Raw genomic sequence first — 22371 nt, 5'->3', positions numbered from 1 at the left:
CATCTTACCTGTTCAGGACCCAGGGTTCAGTCGATTTGGTCAGACCTTCCCTTAACGAGAGCTTGTCGTCAGTGGAAGTGACAGTGTTGGACAGATCCCACAATACCTGCCATTGGCTGGCATCTGAGTTGGCCACGCCCACCGAATATACGGTAGTTCGTACGTCCACAGGTATTCTGTGTATTAATGAGCAGAGATAACAACGTCAGCTAAAAGGTACACAGTCACCGTAACTTTGCATATTCCATATATGGTTAAGGGGCGGGCTTAGCGTACTAACGCGTAACACCTGTAGCTGTCAGTCCTCCATATTTGATACGTCAAAGTTTATGCAGACGACGCTGCTAAGTATGCTATGGCTGGTCATGTGGGGGCGACCTTTTTAAAAAGCGGCAACCGCGCAAAATCTGTGATTGGCTAATAAAAAACAGGTGACCGAATACCTTTAAAAACATCCTCATTTCACTTACTTTTAATTACGAGCATTTATTTGCCAATTGGTCATAAAAAGGGGACTCCAAAAGAAGAAGTCTCATTAGATAAACATTGAGAAATTTAAGCGAATGACCGCGTTTGCGATGACCATTTTCGGATTGAACAAAATTCGCATATGCATGCCACTGATAGTTTTGTTAGAGAGAGAGAGAGAGAGAGAGAGAGAGAGAGAGAGAGAGAGAGAAGAGAGAGACTTACTGGATATTGCTGTTCAGCCAACTTGTGAAATATTGCATCGCTCCCTCTGTACACGACGCATAGCCGTGCTCACACGCCATTTTCACCAACTTTTCCCTTAGGTACCGTGTCTTCACACTGTCGCTGTTCGTGAAAGTGAAGCCCAATTCTGAAAACTTATCACTGAGGAGGCTGATGACATATCTCTGAAAAAAAACAACAACACTCATCGTCAGTTCCTGTATAAACGGCTTATTATTTGAGATAGTAAAAAGATAAGCTTAATCGGACCTTTATATTGTAACAAATATGAGTACAGGTCATATCAAACATCTTCGATTTTGGAGATCTCTGATCGCCGAATACGTTCGTATTATTCAGTTGCTGTTCTCGCTCGGTTTGCTCTTCATGAAAGATGTACCAGACGGAAATATTGACGGAGGAATAGATTGCAAAAGGGAACGAAAAAAATGGCAGATCAGTGACAAACAGTTGGCAGACAGACTCACAAAATAACTATTTATTGGGTGGTCTATACACTTTCAGTTCTAAACTAAATCTAAACACTAAATATGCATAAAAACATCCGCTTCTGTTAAGTTTAGAGCACAAATAATCTGACTTGTAGATATAAACAAATGTCCTAATTAATTATGTGATAGAAATCAACAGAAAAACAGATTTAGTAGGGCGGCTATTTCATACAGGCCGCCATATTATTCAAGGTTTGTCGCCTAGCAACAGCCTAGATCCAGATCATAGCACAGGTCAGAGCCTCATTTTGATGAAAAATTACCATATATAGTATAAATGCTCATTAACCATATCTGATAATTTCTAGTACTGATTATTTGCTTAGTTTTTATTGAACGTCGTGTTTGACGATTAACACAGAATATCAAAGCAAACATGCAAGCTCCAACATGCCTGAAATTTCCCATAGGAGCCTGTCAGATATAGTCGAGCAGAAAGATATTGAAAACCACGATATGCAGCCTCCCACGGCAGATAGCTGTCTTCTTCCGTTAGATACGAGGTGACACGTAGAGCAATCTGTGTGTCCAATAGTCCAGCCCTGTAACACAGCAAAACAATCAAATCAAAACATAACTGAATGACTCTAAAAGGTTTACAACGTCTCTCTGTCTACCGTTTGTGGGGTTAATTTTGCATCTCATGTATAAACTCAAGTTTTTACCGCCTTACCTCTGTGAAAATCGAAACTTATTTTTCCGGTAGAATTAACACAGGGATCGCGGTCATCTTGAATTTAAAACACTGGTAAATTTCAGATGATTTATTTACATGGCAGGCGTTTCATTAAAAGCCGGCAGCCGGTGAAATTGACCGGTTACTCTCACGATTTCGCCGGCTACTCTTTTTTCAAATTTGGCTCTTTCATCGCTAAAATATAATTACCTTCTGAAATGATACGGACAAGTATCACAAATTGTGTAATCAAACTATTTAACGGCTTTTATGTGAAACAAGTTTAGAAGACGAGCGACTGCTACGATCGCAGTGTACTACGTTAAAGCACGGTCTTGCATATACTGCCTCAATAAAAATCGGAATTGCGACGGACGATTCCATTGGTTACCTGAATTGCTGATTTGTATGTGGTGACCTTTATCTTCGCCAATGAAAATGTGCGTACTACACCTGTAGGCCGTCATAAGCTCAATTCAAAATGGTCGATGAACAAATGAAGACAGAAGCGATCGCAAGGTCAAGTTTCGCTGTACGATCTTAGGTTTTGAAGTGCACCGAGAAACAAGAGAAGGATAATTACGTGGATTTAAACTGTTTTTGAAGGCAATGGCCTGATTTTTTCTCACGAAAAAACTTCCCGATAACAGTTCGAATTTTAGTATGTGAACGCATGTAACCAGCTGGAGGTATGGTATGTACTGCTTTTCGGTCTATCCACGCCAATAAGAATTCGCCCAGAGTGGTTTAAAATACGAAAGACCTCTAAATTCACTTCAAAAACGATGGTCAGGTTAGTCCAAATGTGAGCTTCTGAACGTACAAATTTTCATATCCTATATCAAGGTTCTTTGCACAGCCACATAGTCAAATAACCTTGAGGGTCTTTGTTTCTATTTGCGAAATATGGTAATCACTGTCATTTTTTATCATTCTTGATAAATAAATTATCCTTTTTACCTCCTTAGTGGTATAAAAGTTCTTCATCTACCGATTCCATACATAACATCAGGGTTCTTAATTTTAAGCATAACATAGTACATTCATGAAACGTTTCTCGTTTACTGTGCTTAAAATATCAGTGTTTCATCCAGGATGGCATCAACAAAGGGGATTTTTACCCTTTACCTGAAAATTTCTGGGGGGATTTCACCTCTACGTTGTGACTGGCACCATTTCATTTCATGGGGGGTGGTCCCCCCTTGACAAATTAATTTGGGTGCCAACATTAGAGAAGGGGAATCCCCAATCCCCTGACTAGATGTAACACTATCATCTACAATATCACATTTATATCATTAATAATAGTGTATCATTAGTCTACCTCCTAAAAGCATGGAGGTTCTTAGATTCTAAGACTAGTTTTCTTTGTTGAAAACATCGTCAACATTACCACATTTTATCATTTTTAATTATGAATTATCACATTTACGCCTAATCTCCTAGGAAAATGGCTTTTGTGATATGAACACAAATTGTCCTGGAACACTGCAGACAATTCTGATCCTGAAAATAGTAGAAATTCAAGTGACTGTGAGCTGTAAAAAGTGAATTTTAGCTCATAGGGTTTCCGGCCTTCGGCCGGGAGGGGAACACCCCCTCTCGGACCCTCCCCCAACGACAACCGCTTTGTGGTCATGGCAGCTGCAAGCCGTGTACTTTATCATTCTGGCCCCCTACTTCACGACTTAATGAAAGCCCTGCATGGTACCAAAATTTGCCCCGTGACGTCTTATTTTTATTCTTAATTTTGAAAGAGAACAGATGAAAATATTACCAGGGGAAAGGTTGAGCAAAGTTAATTTAAATATTTCTTTTTTCGAGGCGCATACTACCATGGCATAGATTAAGTTAACCAGTCACTTTGGGGTCATTATAACTTTGGAAATATGTAGCAAATCACCCCTTGGGTTTATGGACACTAGAAGACGTTGCGGAATTGTTACACGGTGTAGAGTATCCGTGCTAATAGCAACTTCACAAACTTCGACATGTCTTTTAAATGTGTTCTGAGATGATTTGCACGTAATGACGTTGCTGGGGAGGTTCATTGCAATTTTATTACAACATTTTGAAATTCTGGGGTGGAACGTTACAATGATTTTTTTCTGTGAATAACAGCGCGTCTGTCAACTGTGCTGTATAGCACAGTTATTTTCACATGTCTTCAGATCAGATCGCTTTATTTTTGCCATCGATATTTTGATGTGATATAATTACATATTTATATTGATATTATAATTGCACCTTTTAAACTCACAGAACCACGGTGTACAAATTCTTCTGTACAAATGCCTATTGGTCATCCTTAACAGTAGTGCCATCCTGTTTGATAAGCGTTTTTGTCTTTTTAGCAACCCATAAGACTGTTTACTACATTGATTGTCTGTCGTCAAAGCTCTGAATATCTCACCTTTGAAGATGGAAAGCATCGTCAACTATGGCTGCCCTGCTAGCTTCGCTGTATACCTTTAAGGCAAAACACAGTGAGGGCGTACTCGTTAATGATCTTGTGTAGACCCGACAGAGGTATAAACGGTGAACTAGTCTGGAATCCCTTAGAGAGTGTCAAAGAGCTGACCATAGGAGGTTTTCGTTCGTCTATTAGACAATGTTTGGGTACTGACATTTAAAACAGCTACTTGTAATCTAAATATGCTCATATATGGTCAAAGGGGCCTTCCTTGGTATTCTAAATTCCCGTGTGAGGGCGCTGTTTTTAAGCAGCCACCCGCTTAAAATCTGATTGGTTAGATTTTCTCTTTCCATGGTAACTGTGGCAAAATTGGAACAGGTGACAGTATACCTTTAATGGTTCAGAGAAAAAATTCCTATGCGCTTGACAGTTAATGTGTAGATACGTTGCCATCCGTCCTACATCATGTAATTTATGATAAGCTTCATTCTTAACGAAGAAGGGATCTTTCAGCGAAAGTTTTATTCTAATGTCTGGCTACATTTTAAATGCTTTTCCCGCCTTTCCAAAGTCTTTTGCTGACGTCATTGTGTCCAATGGCAAGACCACTATTGGGTTAAGACGGTACTCAGAATAACATCTATATGAACTCTTACCAAGTGATCTGTCGTCAGCTGTGCGATTATCAATTCCCAGTTGTTCAGATCATAGTTCACCCTAAGAAAGCTTGACAGTTCAACGTTTCCTTGAACCCACTGCTCGCTTGACAATGTTGGTATTGTCAGCTCAACTGAAAATAGATATGGAAAAAAAAACAATACTAAATATTGTGTACTGAAAGATTTTTCAATCTGTCGAGAGGTGGTTCATGGTTCTATTGGCATCATGGGGCCGCAGTGCATGACGGGACATCTAGGACTGTCCCATGACGATAAATTAGAGGCCACCGGAGTATATTGTATATAAAGGTAAGCATATAAGTGTGAAATAAAAGGTATAGCAATATTTTAAAATGTAGTTCAACGAGAAGGCGAAGTATACTCACTGTTTCCTTTGTTCATCCATTCATCTGTGACAGGAATTGCATCACGGGAATTGTACATGAAATGCACATACCATTCATAGCTAAATATTGAACAGAGAATGGCAAATGTGAGGCGAAATTATGCTGAATATTGCAAAAGTCTACATTGTTATATTGCTTTAATATATTACACAGCTTTTGTCGTAATCGATTCGTTCAAAGGTTTCCGCGTGTGTGGCTGTTGTAGTAATTGGATCTGATATGCAATAACCTTTGAACTTTCATTGGAGTCCCTGATGTCTTCGTTTTAACTCGCATTCTTATTATGATGGTGTTAAATGCATTCTTTTGCTTATACAACAAGCCGTACAGTGTCTAACATCCTTCTTGTTGCCTGTCACCGTTGAAGCCATTCTGTCACCTGTAACTTTTAAAGGAATTTTGTCATTTTTTATATACAGCCATGCATTGACTTTCAATTGCCTTGATAAAATGTGTGGGCGATGCATGATAGCGAGTGTGTGTGTGTGCAGGCGTGTTATGAACTCCACAGCGTGTGGGTGGGTCGAGGTCAGAAAATTTGAAACTACTAGTACTACAGCTCGGCTATAGAACCACTCTTTTGGTGGGTGAGGATTTAGCTGAGCGGTTTTGATACTGACATCTTCGCTAGGACACTGGGTGCTGTACGTTGTGAGTTCGAATACCCTCGAGAATTTACGTAAATACGTAATATTAAATACGTAAATTACGTAATTTTCACTTGCTGCCCGCTACAGGTGCAAAAATTGTACAGTATCACTGAAATTGAATAGTAAAATGACTGATACGCCCCTTTTACTTTGGATATATGTAAATTTGCGTTGGTCGAAAACTCTCGGACACTCTCATCAACATCCCGTCCGTTATTGTCATACGTCACCTGCCTTGTCGGTGAATTGTTACCAATTTTAATACACCCACCCAAATTCTCCTGTCGTCAGATCAAACGTCGTGCCCTCAGGTTTTATCAGAAACAGAGATTGTTCCACTGAAAGTTGTCGTGAAGTGGGCGTTTCCCGGGTAACAGTAACTACGGGGTAGCCCTGCTGTAGTATCCACGTATCCATCACCTCCTTGATGTCGGGGTTGCTGCCAGAGATCTGAAAGCCAATCACGATCGGCATTTGTGTTACGTCATCGGTACGTACGAATAAAATCAAGCTGATCAAAAGTATGCAGTCACCTGTAATCTAACTATGCCCATATATGGTCAAAGGGGCATTCCTCGGTATTCAAAATGCCCATGTGAGGGCGCTGTTTTTAAAAAGCGGCCACTCGCTTAAAATCTGTTATTTTCTCTTTCCATGGTAACTGTGGCGAAATTGGAACAGGTGACAGTATACCTTCAAAACCATATACAGATCTAGAGATGTACTCCGTCATTACATGCTGTATACTGTGTGCTCTTTGCTTCTGTTCAAAGAGGAAGCTACCGAGCCAATTTGTGCGTGTAAAGAGAACTGTTGGTGAGTAACATTACAGTGTTCGGCACACAGTGTACGCCTTTCACTGTGGAGTTCAATGACCTTTGACCTATTGAAATCACAAGAGCTGCGTAAAACCAAAAATTATAGCTGTAATTGTCCGCCGAAACCATAGTTACAAATTGCGCAGCGGTGGTCCACATTCGTCCCCAGACTGTTGCAATTTAACACATCATGCAGAGCGCATGCGCGTTCTTTGGTAACGTAGTTGTAATTGTTCATCCTCGCTATAAACAACACCGGCAAATTGCAGACCGCCGAACCGAAGTGCGCCAAAACTACATATACGCAATACACACACGATCGATATAAAGTGTTGACTCACCTCGGTAAGCTCTGCCCACAGATCGTCTGCGTTGGCATTGCCGTATTCGTATTTCCTGAGGTATGACTGCGATAGCGAAACATACAATCTTATGTTATTTAATTTGATATTTCAATTGTAAAAGTAAAATACAAGCCTTCCTTAGTATAGACTTGGACCGATTTGCTTCTAACGGTAGCGGTTCCTTCATATGTGAAAGGTACGGTTGTCAGTTGTATTTAATATGAGTCAGATTATTGTGTTAAAATTTACTTGCCTAAACTTGCGCAGGTATATTGCAATTAAGGTAGTATGTGTAACCTCCACAAATGTAATAATGTCCACAAACGTAACATCAACCACAATTGTAATAAAATGCACCCATAAATGTAATATCGCCCATAAATGCAACAAAAATCAACCATAAATGTAATAAAAACACCAACCACAAATGTAATAAATGGTAACCATAAATGTAATAAAAAATCACCCATAGATGTAATACTTGTAAATCATAAATGTAATAAATCGATTTTGTCGTTGCAATTGAGGAATTAGCCCTTAAATATTGATCTATGTAATAAGGAAAGCAACTCCACACATTATTCATTTCTTAATTGTTTGCGTTTAGTGTGTTTTGCATATTTGAAAGTGTATTTTACGTTTCCCTGTTTTGTGTACAGAACTGACTGGCCATGGCTAGACACAGCTGTAATCTGAGTGTCAGTGCAGTCTCTACTCCAGAGTGGGGAAGACAGTATAACACTACGATCCTTTAACGCCGTTTTTCGAAAATTGCCTTACTTTCTTAATCAATGGCCTCAAATTCGTCTTCAGTGGATAAATTGTGTGGAATAATCGATAGATTGTCTGTATTCCTATGTTGTCCCACTTGAAGTTTGTTCCTTCACTAGGGATGCCAGGATGTCTAATTTTGTTCTACTGTGTTCAAGGTAGTGTTCGTATTGTTTTTTACTAGATTGAAATATATGTTCTCGTCAACATGTTTTGTGTCGTAAGTTTTGCTGTTATAAGGTTTTATATTTCTCTGTTATTTGTTCTGAGTCATCTGTCATAAACTTTGTGTAGTATCACTGGTTGACGAGTTATTTTGACGCTTCCTTATTATGTAATTATCAGTGTCTACTAGAACTGCTATTCCACTTCCATTATCTAACGGTTTGATCAGTACCTCGCCGTTTTCTGATAGCGTTCTCAAGGTATTCTATTCTGTGTTTCGGAAAGGAAACCTAGTTTCAGGAAAGTATGCAATAACATTACACTAGTCTTATTAAAGTTATTATTTACTCAGGGCATTGATAAACAAATGATCACATATGCAAGTTCAAGTTTATTACATTTATGGTTAATTTGTTTATTACATTTGTGGTTGCGGGTTGTTACATGAATGGTTGACTATTTTATTACATTTGTGGTTGATTTTATTACAATTGTGGTTGATATTACATTTGTGGAGATTATTACATTTGTGGAGGTTACAGTATGCACCTCGAAAGTGAAAGACTTAAACTTTTGCTCTAACTTTCCTCAAGGAATCTTCAAATCATTCTCTTTCAAAATCAAGTATAAAAATAGGGGGTCACCGTGCAAATTTTGGTACTAGAGAAACAAATTACCCAAGATTTACCGATATTAGAAATTCAAAATGGCCGCTATCCCTGTGTTAACTCTATGGAAAAAAATAAAAAAAATCGAATTTCGAAAAACTAAGCCGGTAAAAAGTTTTCTTTCACCAAGAGCTTTAAAATGAACCCCCACATGTGGTATATCAGAAGAGAATTGTAAAAGTTTGAGAGTCCGAATGTCTGTCCCCGAGGTGCGTTCTACCTTAACTATCCCGACAACAATGAGAAAATCGGCAGTAAAACTCTCTAAGATGCTCTTTAAATTTGTATATCACGTCAAGACGTAAAAACTATGGCACCAATATACCAACAATAGAGATGAAAGATATGTGGTGTGACGTCGGATACACAGAGTTGATGCAAATTTTTAAAATCCTCCCAATAATTGGCCTTACCATCAAGCCATCTCTAAAAGAATCATCGCCCAACATCGTTTGTAGCATTCGGACCACAGAAATCCCTTTATAATAGGTTATTTCGTCGTAGTTTGATAAAATGATGCTGACGTCATCTACATCCGGGTCAGTCATGGGGTGGGAGAGGGGGTACGAATCGATGCCCAGGGCTCTTTGCACAACTTCCACCACTGACACCTCAAACTGAACAAATATAACAAGCCATCATCATAATCGTTGTTGTCATATTAATCATCATCATCATCATCATCATCATCATCATCATCAACAACAACAACAACAAAAACAACAACACCGATCATCACAATAATCATGGTCATCATCATTGTCGTTGTTGTTGTCGCACCGCCTTTATCATTACCATCTGTGATCGTCGTCAACACGATGGCCGTCGCCAAGATTACCATCACCGTATTCGTTGTCGCCGGCGTCGTCGTGATTGCCACTGACATTCTCACCATTATCACCATTCTTACAATTACCGGCATTATCATCACACTATTATCTAAAAAACTCTCTTGCTATTGATGTATAACATCTTTAAACCGCACACATCATCAAAATACGGGTCCGATGCGCGCATGTATTGAGCCACATGATTACAATTTGACCTTTGTTGGGCGAAAAAGTTACCACATTCCTTAATACAGGCGCTCAGGAGGACAAATTTTGATCGAAGGTGACCTACTTATCTTGTAAAATTAGACTGTGGACATAATTACTTCGTAACAGCGGATTTATTTCTATGATCATTATATAGATATGTGCGGTCGATTGACAAAGTCCGGTGTTTGCATTAATTATAATTAATGAATTTGTGAGTGAAGTTATTGACCTCAAAAAAACCCCGCCAATTTCAATCGAAGCCGACAAGGAAGGAAAGGACGCTTGCGTTATAGACCCTTGATGTTCTAAGTTATTTGTAAACATAACATAAACATCGGGTAAATAAAACAGAAACAAAAAACAAATAAAAGAGCAACTACAATGAACTCAGAAACGAACCAACCAATAGTCATTGAATAAAATAATGAATGAAGATATGGATTAATGAAGGATTAGCCGAATACGTTAATCAACGAACGAGAGAGAATTAATCAATCAAACAATTAATTCATTAATTAATTGGAAATTAAAACATACATAATAAAGTAAATAGAATAAAGCTGCGTTTCCGATAGTATACTTATCATGACACTTATGTTTCCGATGAGTCAACTTTTGATGAAGAAAATGGTTTTCGGTTTTTTCTGCAATTTTTTGAATTGGTTTACATCATTGGAATTACTTTTTGAACATATTGTCAAGTATTGCATGATTTGATTGTGAATAAAGTGAAAATAGCCGATGGGTCACGAGTGGAAAATTCGGGTACCGTGAGTATAAACTTTTGATTATTCTTTCTTGTACAGCATCATTTCTCCAATTCGCTGATACCAATAGTCTTTCCATCTCTGTCAAGTTCGCTAGATTTCACTGCAGTTACTTATTATAAATTCATACTCACCGCATCCGATGACGGGTCTATACTCTGCATCGCTTCAATTGAAAAGAATGTCGCGAATCCTTCTTTTAGCCACAGATCGGCCACGATGTCAGACTTACCAAGTTCCCAAACCACTGAGGAGAGATTATATTGTTTTAAAGGGATATAGTCGTCGAAATTGCGCCTGCATGTGCGAGTTCTTGTTTACAAACGATGTATTTCGTACACGATATCTAGATGCACCTCATCATCATAGCTTTAACATTTAAATTATACGATGTAGATTATGACAGTCATGTTTTAACTGTCATCAATCACCATCGTACCTTGAAAACAGTGTTGCCAATGGTCGCATGGGTCCCATACGACCTTTGAGCGCAGTTCTGACGACTACGTTTTAAGGTAGAATACGTCTCGGGTAGAGATATTCGGACTCTCCCAAACTTTTACGATTCTTCTGGCCTACTACTTGTGGATGGTGGCTCATTTTCTAATCTCTTAGAGTAAGTAAAATTTTACTGGCTTATTTTTGTGAAATCGGTATTTTAATTTTCCCCATAGGGGCCTACAGATAACACACGGATGGCGGCCATTTTTAAATTTCAAACATCATTAAATATTGGGTAAGGGACGGTCTCAGATTGTCGCATAAGTTCAAAAAACGCAATTCCTTCGCTTAGATCAAAACCCCCCTCCCCTCCCCCTAAACGAAAGTTCAAAAGTGCGAAATGTTGATGTCTGCCTAAGAGAACAATGTACTGAGAATTATGCATTTCGTGAAGACTGTAGTATTCAGTGCTGCTTCGTCAACACAGTGAGAGTGAAATGACCAGGTGTGGTTAGAGCGGGAAGACGCTTATAGCACATTTAAAAATAATACTTTTTATCTTTATAATTTGATGAATGAAATGTTTAGGATACAATATTACTGTTGGTAAATTGTATTTGGTACAGGAGCGAGCTAAAACAGTTTCTGTAAAATTTGTTGGCACGAGTGTGCATTTTTTAAATTTTTACACACAAAGAACTTGTCATCACAAAATAAATGTGCGAAAGTGAATTTCACTTATAGAATGGGGTCAAACCCCCCCACCCCCCCCCCCCCCCGTAAACGAATGAATTTCGCTTTTTGAACTTATGCGACATTCTGAGACGGTCCCTAATTTGTTTCTCTGGTACCAAAATTTGCAATGTGACCTCCCGATTTGCATTCTTGTTAAAAGTTCGCTTGAGAAAATGTTGAGCAAAAGTTAAAGTCTTTCACTTTCGAGGAGCGAACTACCTTAAGGTAGTATGTGCCTCGAAAGTGAAAGACTAAAACTTCAAACTTTCCTGAATGAAACTGTCAACCATTCTCTTACCAAAGCAAACAATAAAATCGTTGGTAACCGCGCAAAGTTTGGAACTATCGAAACAAATTTCCCAAGATTTTCTGGTAGTTGAAATTCAAAATGGCCGCCATTCCCGTGTTAACTCTATGAGCGTAAAATTTAATTTTTGATTTTCGAAAAACTAAGACGGTGAAAGTTTTTCATTCTCAAAGAGCTTTGAGATGAGTCCCAACAAGTGGTAGATCAGAAAAGAATTGGAAAAATTTGAGAGTCCGACTATCTGTCTGCGAAGCGCATTATACCTTAAGGTAGTATGCACCTCGAAAGTGAAAGACTTAAACTTTTGCTCTAACTTTCCTCAAGGAATCTTTCAAACATTCTCTTTCAAAATCAAGAATAAAAATAGGGGGTCACCGTGCAAATTTTGGTACTAGAGAAACAAATTACCCAAGATTTACCGATATGAGAAATTCAAAATGGCCGCCATCACTGTGTTAACTCTATGGAGAAAAATAAAAATTTTCAAATTTCGAAAAACTAAGCCGGTGAAAAATTTTCTCTCACCAAGAGCTTTAAAATGAACCCCAACATGATGTATATCAGAAGAGAATTGTAAAAGTTTGAGAGTCCGAATGTCTGTCCCCGAGGTGCGTTCTACCTTAAACGAAACGTTCTGGAATATTTATGTTGGCTATATATTTTAACAGTATGGTAAGAAGTAACACATTACAGAAGATAGCTTAATGAATTACGGTGAACTCATTTTTCTTTCTAAACCGCTTGCCTCCAGCCACAGACTGAAGTTTTGCTCACCGAAATAATGAAATACGTGAAATAAAAATAGATACAAGCTATCTTTTCTCAAATTACGGGAACATAACGGACGAAAGCAAGCTTTGACAACACTGTGACTACCATCGATAAAAAAGAAAGTAAGCAAGCACTGTTTGATGCGAAGTTTGCTTGAGTCCATTATGGGCCTTGAAGGGGTACATTATTGCCATCACTTATGGTTTTGGCGATAACAATGAATTTGTAGATGTAGAAAAACTTTTGGGTTACAATACTGGATAATCGGATATATTATCAGTCATGATCTGAGGCTATCACTTCACAAAATTCACTGGTATTAAAGCTATTACAATTTCCTCTTAATCGTATCGAGTCGTCTAACCTTATTAGGTGTTACCTTTCGATTACAACGAGAGGAAAGAGTCCCTGAATTACTTCAGGGGGTTATAAATCGAATAAAAACTAATGTTTGTTTTACCGAATGGGCGATTTCATGGGCGACAAGTTCTGACACCAAGTTCCGTTTTCGTATGGGCGACGTCGACTCCTCGTACAGAATGTAACGTTCAAAACACGTGATCAACCCCCAGTGTTCCATACCAGCCGCCAGAAACGTTGGCACTGCGACAATATCTGGAATATTAAAGAGAAAACTAAAATGCGTCAAGATCGTACGAGTGGCTATCAGATATACACTAGTCCAGGACTTGCAAAATATGGTACACATGTATTATTCACCGTGTTGGGGAACGTCTTTATGTCCATTGGTGGTTTCGACGCATGCGCAGGTACTTGCAATTCCAGAAGTGCTAGAAATTGCCCCGTGACAAGAGCCAGCATATATTTCAGCATGTGTGTCAGAGTCGAATGGCTATTTTACGTCGATTTCGTTCGCAAAATTGTCCAAAATTTGTCTTTGCATCCAAACGCTTAATGTTACATGAAAATGTCTTTCGATAAGTGAGTGTCTTCCACAAGCCTGTTCCCAGCTATCGTCGTTAGTTACCACATTTTGGTAAATGCCTGGTTTACACCCAGACGACTCGAAAGGCGGGAAAACTGACAGATCGGCTGATAGACATGTATGGCAAGTCCAGAAAGCAATCAATTGACAATCGCTGCATGACAGGTCATGACAGGGTCAGGGTTCACAGGGACAAGAGAACAGCATGTCCCATCGTGAGACAAACTAAAAGCACCATACTCGATATTTAAACAGAATATAACATCTAACGGTTGCATAGGGCGGCCATGTGTACAAAACAAAAGAAAGTATTGTTTTCAGGAAGGAAAGAATCAACGGAAGACATGTTAAGTAAATCGCACACCTGTTTTCGGAGTTGGGTCCTCTATGCCGGAAAAGTAACTGTCGAAATAGATGTAGCATTGCTCTGCATAATTAAGTGCAAAGGTCATTTGCTGGATAACATCTGGACGTGACCATACTCGAATCTGTGATTGAAAATGAAAGTAAGACAGGAATACGTGAATGCCTCATGACCCTTGACTTCGATTCTACACCATGCAATCTCCCTGGAGAGAATGTTATATTTGTGTTTCATTGCATCTCCTTTGTCAGTAGGAAAGTAAGAACCGTTGAATCTATCTATCTATCTATCTATCTATCTATCTATCTATCTATCTATCTATCTATCTATCTATCTATCTATCTATCTATCTATCTATCTGTCTATCTATCTGTCTATCTATCTATCTATATCTATCTATCTATCTATCTATCTGTCTGTCTGTCTGTCTGTCTGTGTCTGTCTCTCTCTATATATATATACAATGTGTATATATATATATATAAATATATATATATATATATATATATATATATATATATATAAGGCCATGTTTATCTGAGTCTGTCTTTCTGTCTGCCTGACTGTCTGTCTGTCTATGTCTGTCTGTCGGTAGGTAGGTAGGTAGGTAGAGGTTAGGTGTGTATTCTGTTAATATATCTTTAAATTTGTCAATCACTTGCACCCACTTGTGTATCTATATCAAGTCACCCATCTACACAATCAGTAATTCTCGTTGCTCGTTGCAATCTCATGACCCACAATCCACCCAAACAACTAGCCAACATTACGTATAGCATCCAGCCAGCAACCAATCACGCCCGCCACCAGTACAGCCGTCCATCCATTCATCCATCCATTAACCGGTCACCTATCTGTCCCTCCAGTCCGTCCCTGTCATCCAGCCATCGAACCGTTCTGTCACAAATCTATTCAAGGAGCGACTCATAATACGGCCAGTCATCCAGTCGGTCACCGATCGAACTGACCGCCCACCCGTCAGAACAAGTCACCGGTACAGCCGATCAACCGTGTGGCCATCTAAACATGTAACGAATCACCCATTCGTTCACACCTCACTGCTTGTATTATTTAATATTCACCAAGTGACAGGAACTAACCTTTCTGCCCCGCTGCGTCTCCCTTTCCATGCTAGTCAAATCACCTATCACAAAACCAAGAAGATAGGTAGACATTTTTTGCGTCTCTTCGAATATCTCCCGTACCCATCCCGTCTCCGCGTCTTCAGATCTCTCTAAGTCCGTGTTGAATAACACCTTGTCGAGATTGTAACGTGGATGCGTGACGCTGACTTTGTAAACTGCTTTAAAGGTGGGCTCGTCAAAACACGGGAACGCCTTCCTTGCAAACGTAGGCTCAAACAGCGAGACAACCATGGTTCTGTTGATAAAGTAAACCACATGCTAAATAGAGACAAACACGTTAACATTCTCAAAAACTGCGACGAACGAGTTTTGCAAACGATGGCGACTAGTCCAAATTTCTCTACATCTTGAGCATACTAATGTAACGCCCTCCCTTGTAGAGATTTTATCTCCAAGCGTCCCTCAAGTGGCCAAGGTGTGTGAAGGTTGGCTCAATATCGTACGAAAAAAAGATAGGAGACAGCGTTATACTATTAATTTATTATTGGTAACAATTTGAATGAGAACAATCGAGAACGGGATATTCCATGGTGTAATCTTGTTTAATCTTAAGAAACAAAGACATGCGGGAAATTTCCACGCGATGACCATTGCATGGTGATATGATAATTTTGTAGTTATGTAAGTTTAGAAACGTATATAACTTTGCGGAGAATGTACACTTGGGATACACTCTTAGACGTGGAGTGCCACGTTACCATATCGTAATAAAAATTTAAAGTTGTGCTACAATCAACATCTTGGTGTGTTGACTTTACTAACTGACAGCACTACGATCCAGACTGGTACCTCAACTCGTATTCCCCTAACTACGTGCGCAGTGCTAAGGGTTCTTCACAGAAGCATTCTAAGAACTATTAACCTACGGCATTTGAACTTATTTGTGACTACCAAGTTGTCTGAACGCGCAAAGCAATCTGCCGCCATGCTGATAACATCCAGTAAATTCTTGATCGAAAGTCGAACTCGAAACGTATGGGTGCAATAACCGGGCTTGTGCAATTTTTCTGACCGCAACCCCTGCTACACGCTATAGAGTATATTTAGTACTCGCGTATGTATACTCGCTATCGTATATCGCACAAAAACTTACTTAGGGACCGTAGATAATTAAAACATACGCACGGCAAACGAAACTAAGTGCGATTGTCCTCAACCCCTCCCTCCTCCCCTAAACGAAAGTTTGGAAGTGCGAAAATCCAACCAAGCCTCATTCTGTATCTGAATCCAATAATCGGTGATTACGCATACGCTACCGACACCACCCCCCCCCCCCACCCAACATACCCCCTATAAAATCAATCTATGTTCAGTGCCAACTCAACAATGACGCGACAAATAGAATGAAATGAAACAGTGTATCCAAAATGACTGTTACGTTGTTTTACACGTGCACTTATTCACATGTATATGTCAATGCTGGTGTAGCGCCGGTGCCACACTGGCCTGGTACACGCCAACAATGTAGCGCGATATTTTGCGATACAGAAAAACGATATTGCGATAGCAAAACTTGTAGTGCGATTTTTGCGCACGGTAATCCAACTACAGCAAAACCCCCTCCCCCTAAACACAGAAGTTTCGTTTACCGTGCGCGTGTTTTAATTATCCACGGTCCCTTAGGCCAAACTGAAAAAAACGTGTTTCAAGTAACATGCCTCCGGAAATTAAAGTAGATCCGATGATTTTTTATTTCTTTTTCTTTGTTGGCTGCGACCCATAAAACAGGTTAAAATTAAAATAATTTTTTTTGAACGCGAGAAAATGTCTAAGATCGCAGTCAGCGGGGTTTTCTCGGGTCGGCTATCGGACACACATAATTTTTTATGTCTTTAACCAATAGGTTCGTGTACGCCGATGATTAATCATGCTTCACCAGTTCCCACTGGATTACAAAACAAAGTCTGCATTTGCATAAATAGCCCGTTTCATATTCGATGGAATTTTTGTGTCTGTGTTTCTTTCAGCGAACGACAAACAAACATGCGAACGATGATCAAGTCGGCAGTAGCTGATAAAATACACCATTATTTGTGAGCGTAGCGAGGCCAGCGAACGCGTTATGAATTGACCGTATATTTTGGCGGTGATCTGATGGTACGTGTGCTGGATCGACAAACAATATTTTGGAAGTGAAACTGCGCAAATAGGCGCCTGAATAACTTTTTTGTTGCACGACTCGAATCCCCGGCATTGTATACAGCGGTGAAACTGCTAAACCCACAAAGGACTATTTCAAACGCGTATTTATAGTGCCTTTTCAGGGATGGCAATACAAACAAACTTTCTGTGGCAATTGTCATCACTTGCCTATGATTAATTGTACACACAGGCGTTTATTTTCAGCCTCATCCATATTGCCGCATGTAGAGGTACCTGCCTACATTATTAATTACACGCAAAATACATCTACACACGCTGCAGAGAGAGAGAGAGAGAGAGAGAGAGAGAGAGAGAGAGAGAGAGAGAGAGAGAGAGAGAGAGAGAGAGAGAGAGAGAGAGAGAGAGCGAGCAAAGATACGATGTTGTACAATACGGGCGTTGATTAAAGTAGGTAATAAAGAATTGGGAAATTAAAGCCAGCGCATACTGTGTGAATGCTTGGAAACATCAAGAATATTAATTTTGTATCAGGTCGACATTATAGTCAGATGTAGGTCAACTGTATTAATACTGTGGGATGTTGACTACTCGTTCCAGTGGTATACCTGGCTTTATAGTGCCTATTAAAGTGACTGCGTTTATGTTAAGGCAGTACGTGTCTCGAGCTTGAAATACTTAAAACGTTTGCTCAAACGTTTCGATTTTCACAAAATAACCCACTGAAAACTTAGTTATTTACGCTATGACCCCTCAAATGATTGGAAAGAAAGGTGTGGACGAAATATTCATTGTAAAATTTTGAGCGGCAGAATATCTTTCACCGAGGCTGATGCTACCTTAAATGAAGGCATGGTAAACATATGACGCTAGTACGCTGTAAAACTGAAGCTAATGATGAGCGATGCGTAGGCCCGACAGGGTTTGGTTTCGCTGCATGTAGTCAAATGGCTGTTCAACACGAGTAATCCAACAGGTGGTTGGTTGGTTCAAATTACACGGGTGCGCAATAGGTTTTTTTCTGTGGTATTCTGCGCAAAAGTACCATTGTCAGGCCGCAGTTTGTTGATGTTTTCGTCCATTCACCTACAAGCTTGAGGAGGTCAAATCAGCGTGTCAGATTTTTAACAATATAGCCTTAATAAGCATAGAATTTACAAGTAATTGGTCAGACGTGCTACACAATGTGCTCAAATACCACAGCTGCAAAAAAAACATTTAGGTCATGACCTTGCGATTTTATATTACTCTACTGGTACTCGAAGAATTCGATGAATGTGTACGAAGCAGTATGAACTGATGGCTGAAAGCAATCCCCCTGAAAAAAAGGCCAATTTATCTTCGGCTATCCGCGAGGTTTCTGAATCTTGGTAAAACTCGTCTTTTGTTTAACTACTTCTCATTGAAGCACAGTTCTGATGTGTCCAAATTTGTTGAACATTGACCGAATGAACTCGTGTCCCTCTTTTATTCCCATTGGAAGCGTTATGTTTTGCAAGGAGTATTCCAAAATCTGTGACCGTAGAATTGTTGACCGCACTAGGCATGTTGTTTACAAAAGCTTACCTAAATTTGGCGGGAAATATCTGAAAATAATGGGCAGAGTTAATCGAGCAGGAAGCAGTTTTGAAGGAGAATTCAGAGACAATATGCAGGATCACGATTAGGATTGAAGTTGTGATCCTGAATGTGGAACCGTGATGACGTCAGTCAGCTTCCACTGGTCCGCTTTTATTAGTGTGTACATGGTGTCGCATACTAAAATAACGAAAACGATTAAATTGTGCGTTTCGATTTTCTAACGCGTGTTTTGCTTTTCCAAATTGTCAGCCTAAATGAAAGTTTGAATTTACACCCAATTTATGTTTGCTGACTGTCGTTTACTTTTCTATTTATAGCCAGGCCCTGATTGAAGAAAGCAACCTACCTGACTTCGTGTCATGTCACATTACGATGAATAAGCGACCGGTGAACCACTGATACACTAATTGCTCGTCACGTAAAGAGTAACATCAAAATACTCGTTAGGAAATTAGACAGAAATATAATACGTACCCTGCTTATTATCTTAGATCGCACATTTTAAACACACCGGGTCTAAACTTCAGCAATGTCAACAGTAATGTATACAATGTAAAATTGTGTGTTAGAAAATGGAAACGCACAAGAAAGCTTTTTTATATTCAGCGTGCTTTTTTCCCAGAGGCATATTAAGGACACACACACACAATTTTATCTGTTAAGACGTGCAATTTTAGTTCTTTTTTTGCATTAGATATAAACTTTAACGAGGGCCGTTTCAACCAGCTGCTGTGTAGTTAAAGACTTTGTTGACCTCTGTTGACCCTGGTGCTTGTTGTGCGAGTGAGTGCCAGACAGTATTCACAATATGCGTTCATTTATGAATCAGAAGCTAACTCAAGCGTAACAGAAAGCCCAAACACATCTTGTGCTGTCGGTAGAGAAGGTAGCGTTGACCCTTCAATACCTTTTATAATGTAAGCTGAACTCAGCAGAACGGGATTAAAAACAGAAATGTTGCCTTAAAAGTGTGCAAGCGAAGAACGTAGCAGACGACACAAGAACTTGGAATTATTTGAATTTTATGCAGCGGGAAAAACGTAAAAACTAAGTCCCTCAGGGGAGAAAGTCGGCGTCTGTACACTTGTTGTTGACTTTAAATAACTTAAACTAAGACGTTACGTAGAATATTTAGAAAATGGAGTACATAATCCAAAGAGAGGTTGGTTAATTTTATTTTTTGTTCCGTTTAATGAAAGTAAACAAGTTAACGGTAAAATAGCAATCGTACCGCTATTCCTTGTGTTCCGTCAGAAATGTTTGTTGATGAGTCAACAACTGAATTAGCAAAATGCAAGTCTCAGTGAAAACAGAGAGATATATTGTGCACAACTCATATTATTTAGTCGGTATAATATGTTTTTCATGGTTTCTAAAAACGCCATTGACACTAAAATTGCCAAAATACGAATATTCTGAAGCTTCACCAAAATAATTATGAAACAAACGCCATAACGTTGACGCCTGGAAGCGCGACTGACCAAGTCCGCACTATTAATAATATGCCTAATTGATGAATTTTACAGCTTTTACAATAAAAATGTTATACGACCTGAATTTATGTGGAAATATTTTCATTTAAAGGTTTTGATAAGATACCTTATATTTTTACGTATCGACACTCATATTGTGTTCACATACCTCCATTAGGTTCGCAAAATTTAGCTGATCTAGATGACCTGTGCAAGTGAAGGATAACACTAAGAAGAGGACCATTTATGATTAATAATATCGACGCTTCATTTCTAATCTCCGCTTACCAAGTCAATATTTCATAATTTTATATCCTCTCCAAATATAATACGAGAAAGTCTAGAGCGAGGCATTCCCTCGACAACATACCGTGGTTATTATTGATGAAGGCAAGACTACGCCATTTCGTAATTGCACATCAATTGAATTAGGCCTAATTCCCTGATTCACTCCATTTCAATTAGGGCTAACTGATGATATCTATTGAAAGGCGTCCCCTATTGACTCATATCTTTCAAATGATGGACGGCCTTTATTCTTTCATGATGCGATTCAGTCAATTTTCATACTTGCAATCAGTTGGTTACGCAATTCGTGGATATTTGAGACAAGGCATGCATGATATATGAATTTGAATATCTGTCGTGTTCGGTTGCTATACTCTTTTCCCCTCCGCCTAGTAGTACGCCTAATGATGGGTGTCTGATAAATGTGTCTTAATGGATAGATGGGTGTACCTACATACCTCTCTCTCTCTCTCTCTCTCTCTCTCTCTCTCTCTCTCTCTCTCTCTCTCTCTCTCTCTGAACCTACCTTTCTTCACCAGTGCTGGTTTTATATGGGCTGAGATACAGTCCATGTAAGTCCTCCTTGAGCTGTCCACTAAAATCACCAAACCGAAGCACGTATTCGGTGTTTACAATGAGCGTTTCGTCGAGTTCAATAACGTAGTACTCTCGCTCTTCGAACTCAAACTGCGATTTGACGGCCACCGCGTCGCTGGTCAAACGATTTTCCAACGACACCTGATTGTCGTTGATGTCCAGTCGCAGGGCATGAACCAGAATGAGGTCGGTCTCCTCTACGCAGTTGAAGGTGATCGACACAGCCCCGCTGAACTTGGCTTCATCTTTGTCGACGCGGAGGTCGAGATCGTACCGAATGGTTTCTATGTTGCCGGGAAGGCGAAGGCGGTGCCAAGGTATCGATGGATCGAGCGTAGGTGACACCGTGACCGTTGTGACATTTGGCGGCGTTGCTGAGGTTGCCCGGGGTCTCAAGAAACCTATCAGTAGTCCTACTGTCACCAGTAACAGTATCACTCCAAGAACAACCCAGAAACACTTCCAATAGGACAGAAAAAATCCTTTGTTTGCTTCAAATTTGATGGGTTCCACCGGATAATCAGATCGCTCGGATGGCGGATGCGACGGCGGTCTGACAACGGCGTCTACTGTGGGGATCGGCGTCAGAGACGAACCAGACGACCGTTGATTCTGTCCGGCCGACGGAGGGCTTGCCCTTGTCTGGGGTGGTTGCTGCTGATATTGCGGTCGTGACGGCGGGTGGTTTCTGACAGCGTACGGCTCGTACCTGCCTTCTTCCTGCATCGAATAATTCACCATGGCCGGGTTGTCGAACGTGGTTTCCCGACTACGGTACCGCTGCTGTCGCGACATGATGGCTGAGAGTATAACGCCGTCAGTAGGAGTACAGTACTATGCAACTGAAAAAAAGGCCCGCTTATTTTCGAAGCGACGACGTATCAGATCCTATTGCGTATATGTCAAAGAGAAAGGCGTCGATTGTTATGCTAATTAGTAGCAAACTGAAAGGGAACGTGTACATACAGTGTGGGTAAATAGATCGACATTTGAATAACAAAGCTACCGAGGTGATGTCAGGGTCAAGCATTTATCATG

General features: G+C 39.8%; 1 protein-coding gene across 1 annotated transcript; it reads right to left on the bottom strand.

Moving 5' to 3' along the window:
• Positions 1-4: 4 nt before the first annotated feature.
• On the bottom strand, positions 5-22262 carry LOC139124718 (thyrotropin-releasing hormone-degrading ectoenzyme-like). The gene is made up of 14 exons (XM_070690835.1): positions 21263-22262; positions 15251-15530; positions 14151-14274; positions 13273-13455; positions 10721-10833; positions 9193-9396; positions 7173-7238; positions 6285-6463; positions 5343-5422; positions 4954-5087; positions 4295-4350; positions 1600-1747; positions 694-878; positions 5-176 (listed from the first exon to the last, which is right to left on the bottom strand). The coding sequence occupies exons 1-14, from the start codon at positions 22126-22128 to the stop codon at positions 5-7; spliced, it is 2790 nt and encodes a 929-aa protein (XP_070546936.1). The 5' UTR covers positions 22129-22262.
• Between the last annotated feature and the right edge of the window lie 109 nt (positions 22263-22371).

This window comes from Ptychodera flava (genome assembly GCF_041260155.1).
Source record: "Ptychodera flava strain L36383 chromosome 23 unlocalized genomic scaffold, AS_Pfla_20210202 Scaffold_24__1_contigs__length_23054250_pilon, whole genome shotgun sequence".
Lineage (NCBI taxonomy): Eukaryota > Metazoa > Hemichordata > Enteropneusta > Ptychoderidae > Ptychodera > Ptychodera flava.
This window is presented reverse-complemented; position numbering and strand designations above follow the sequence as displayed.

Excerpts from the sequence above, each read along its gene's own strand:
- LOC139124718 (XM_070690835.1), bottom strand. The coding sequence starts at position 22,128 with ATGTCGCGACAGCAGCGGTACCGTAGTCGGGAAACCACGTTCGACAAC. Across the intron at positions 7,239-9,192 it reads CTTTTAGAGATGGCTTGATG|TCATACCTCAGGAAATACGA; the intron begins GTAAGGCCAATT and ends TCGCTATCGCAG. Across the intron at positions 1,748-4,294 it reads GATGCTTTCCATCTTCAAAG|GGCTGGACTATTGGACACAC; the intron begins GTGAGATATTCA and ends GCTGTGTTACAG.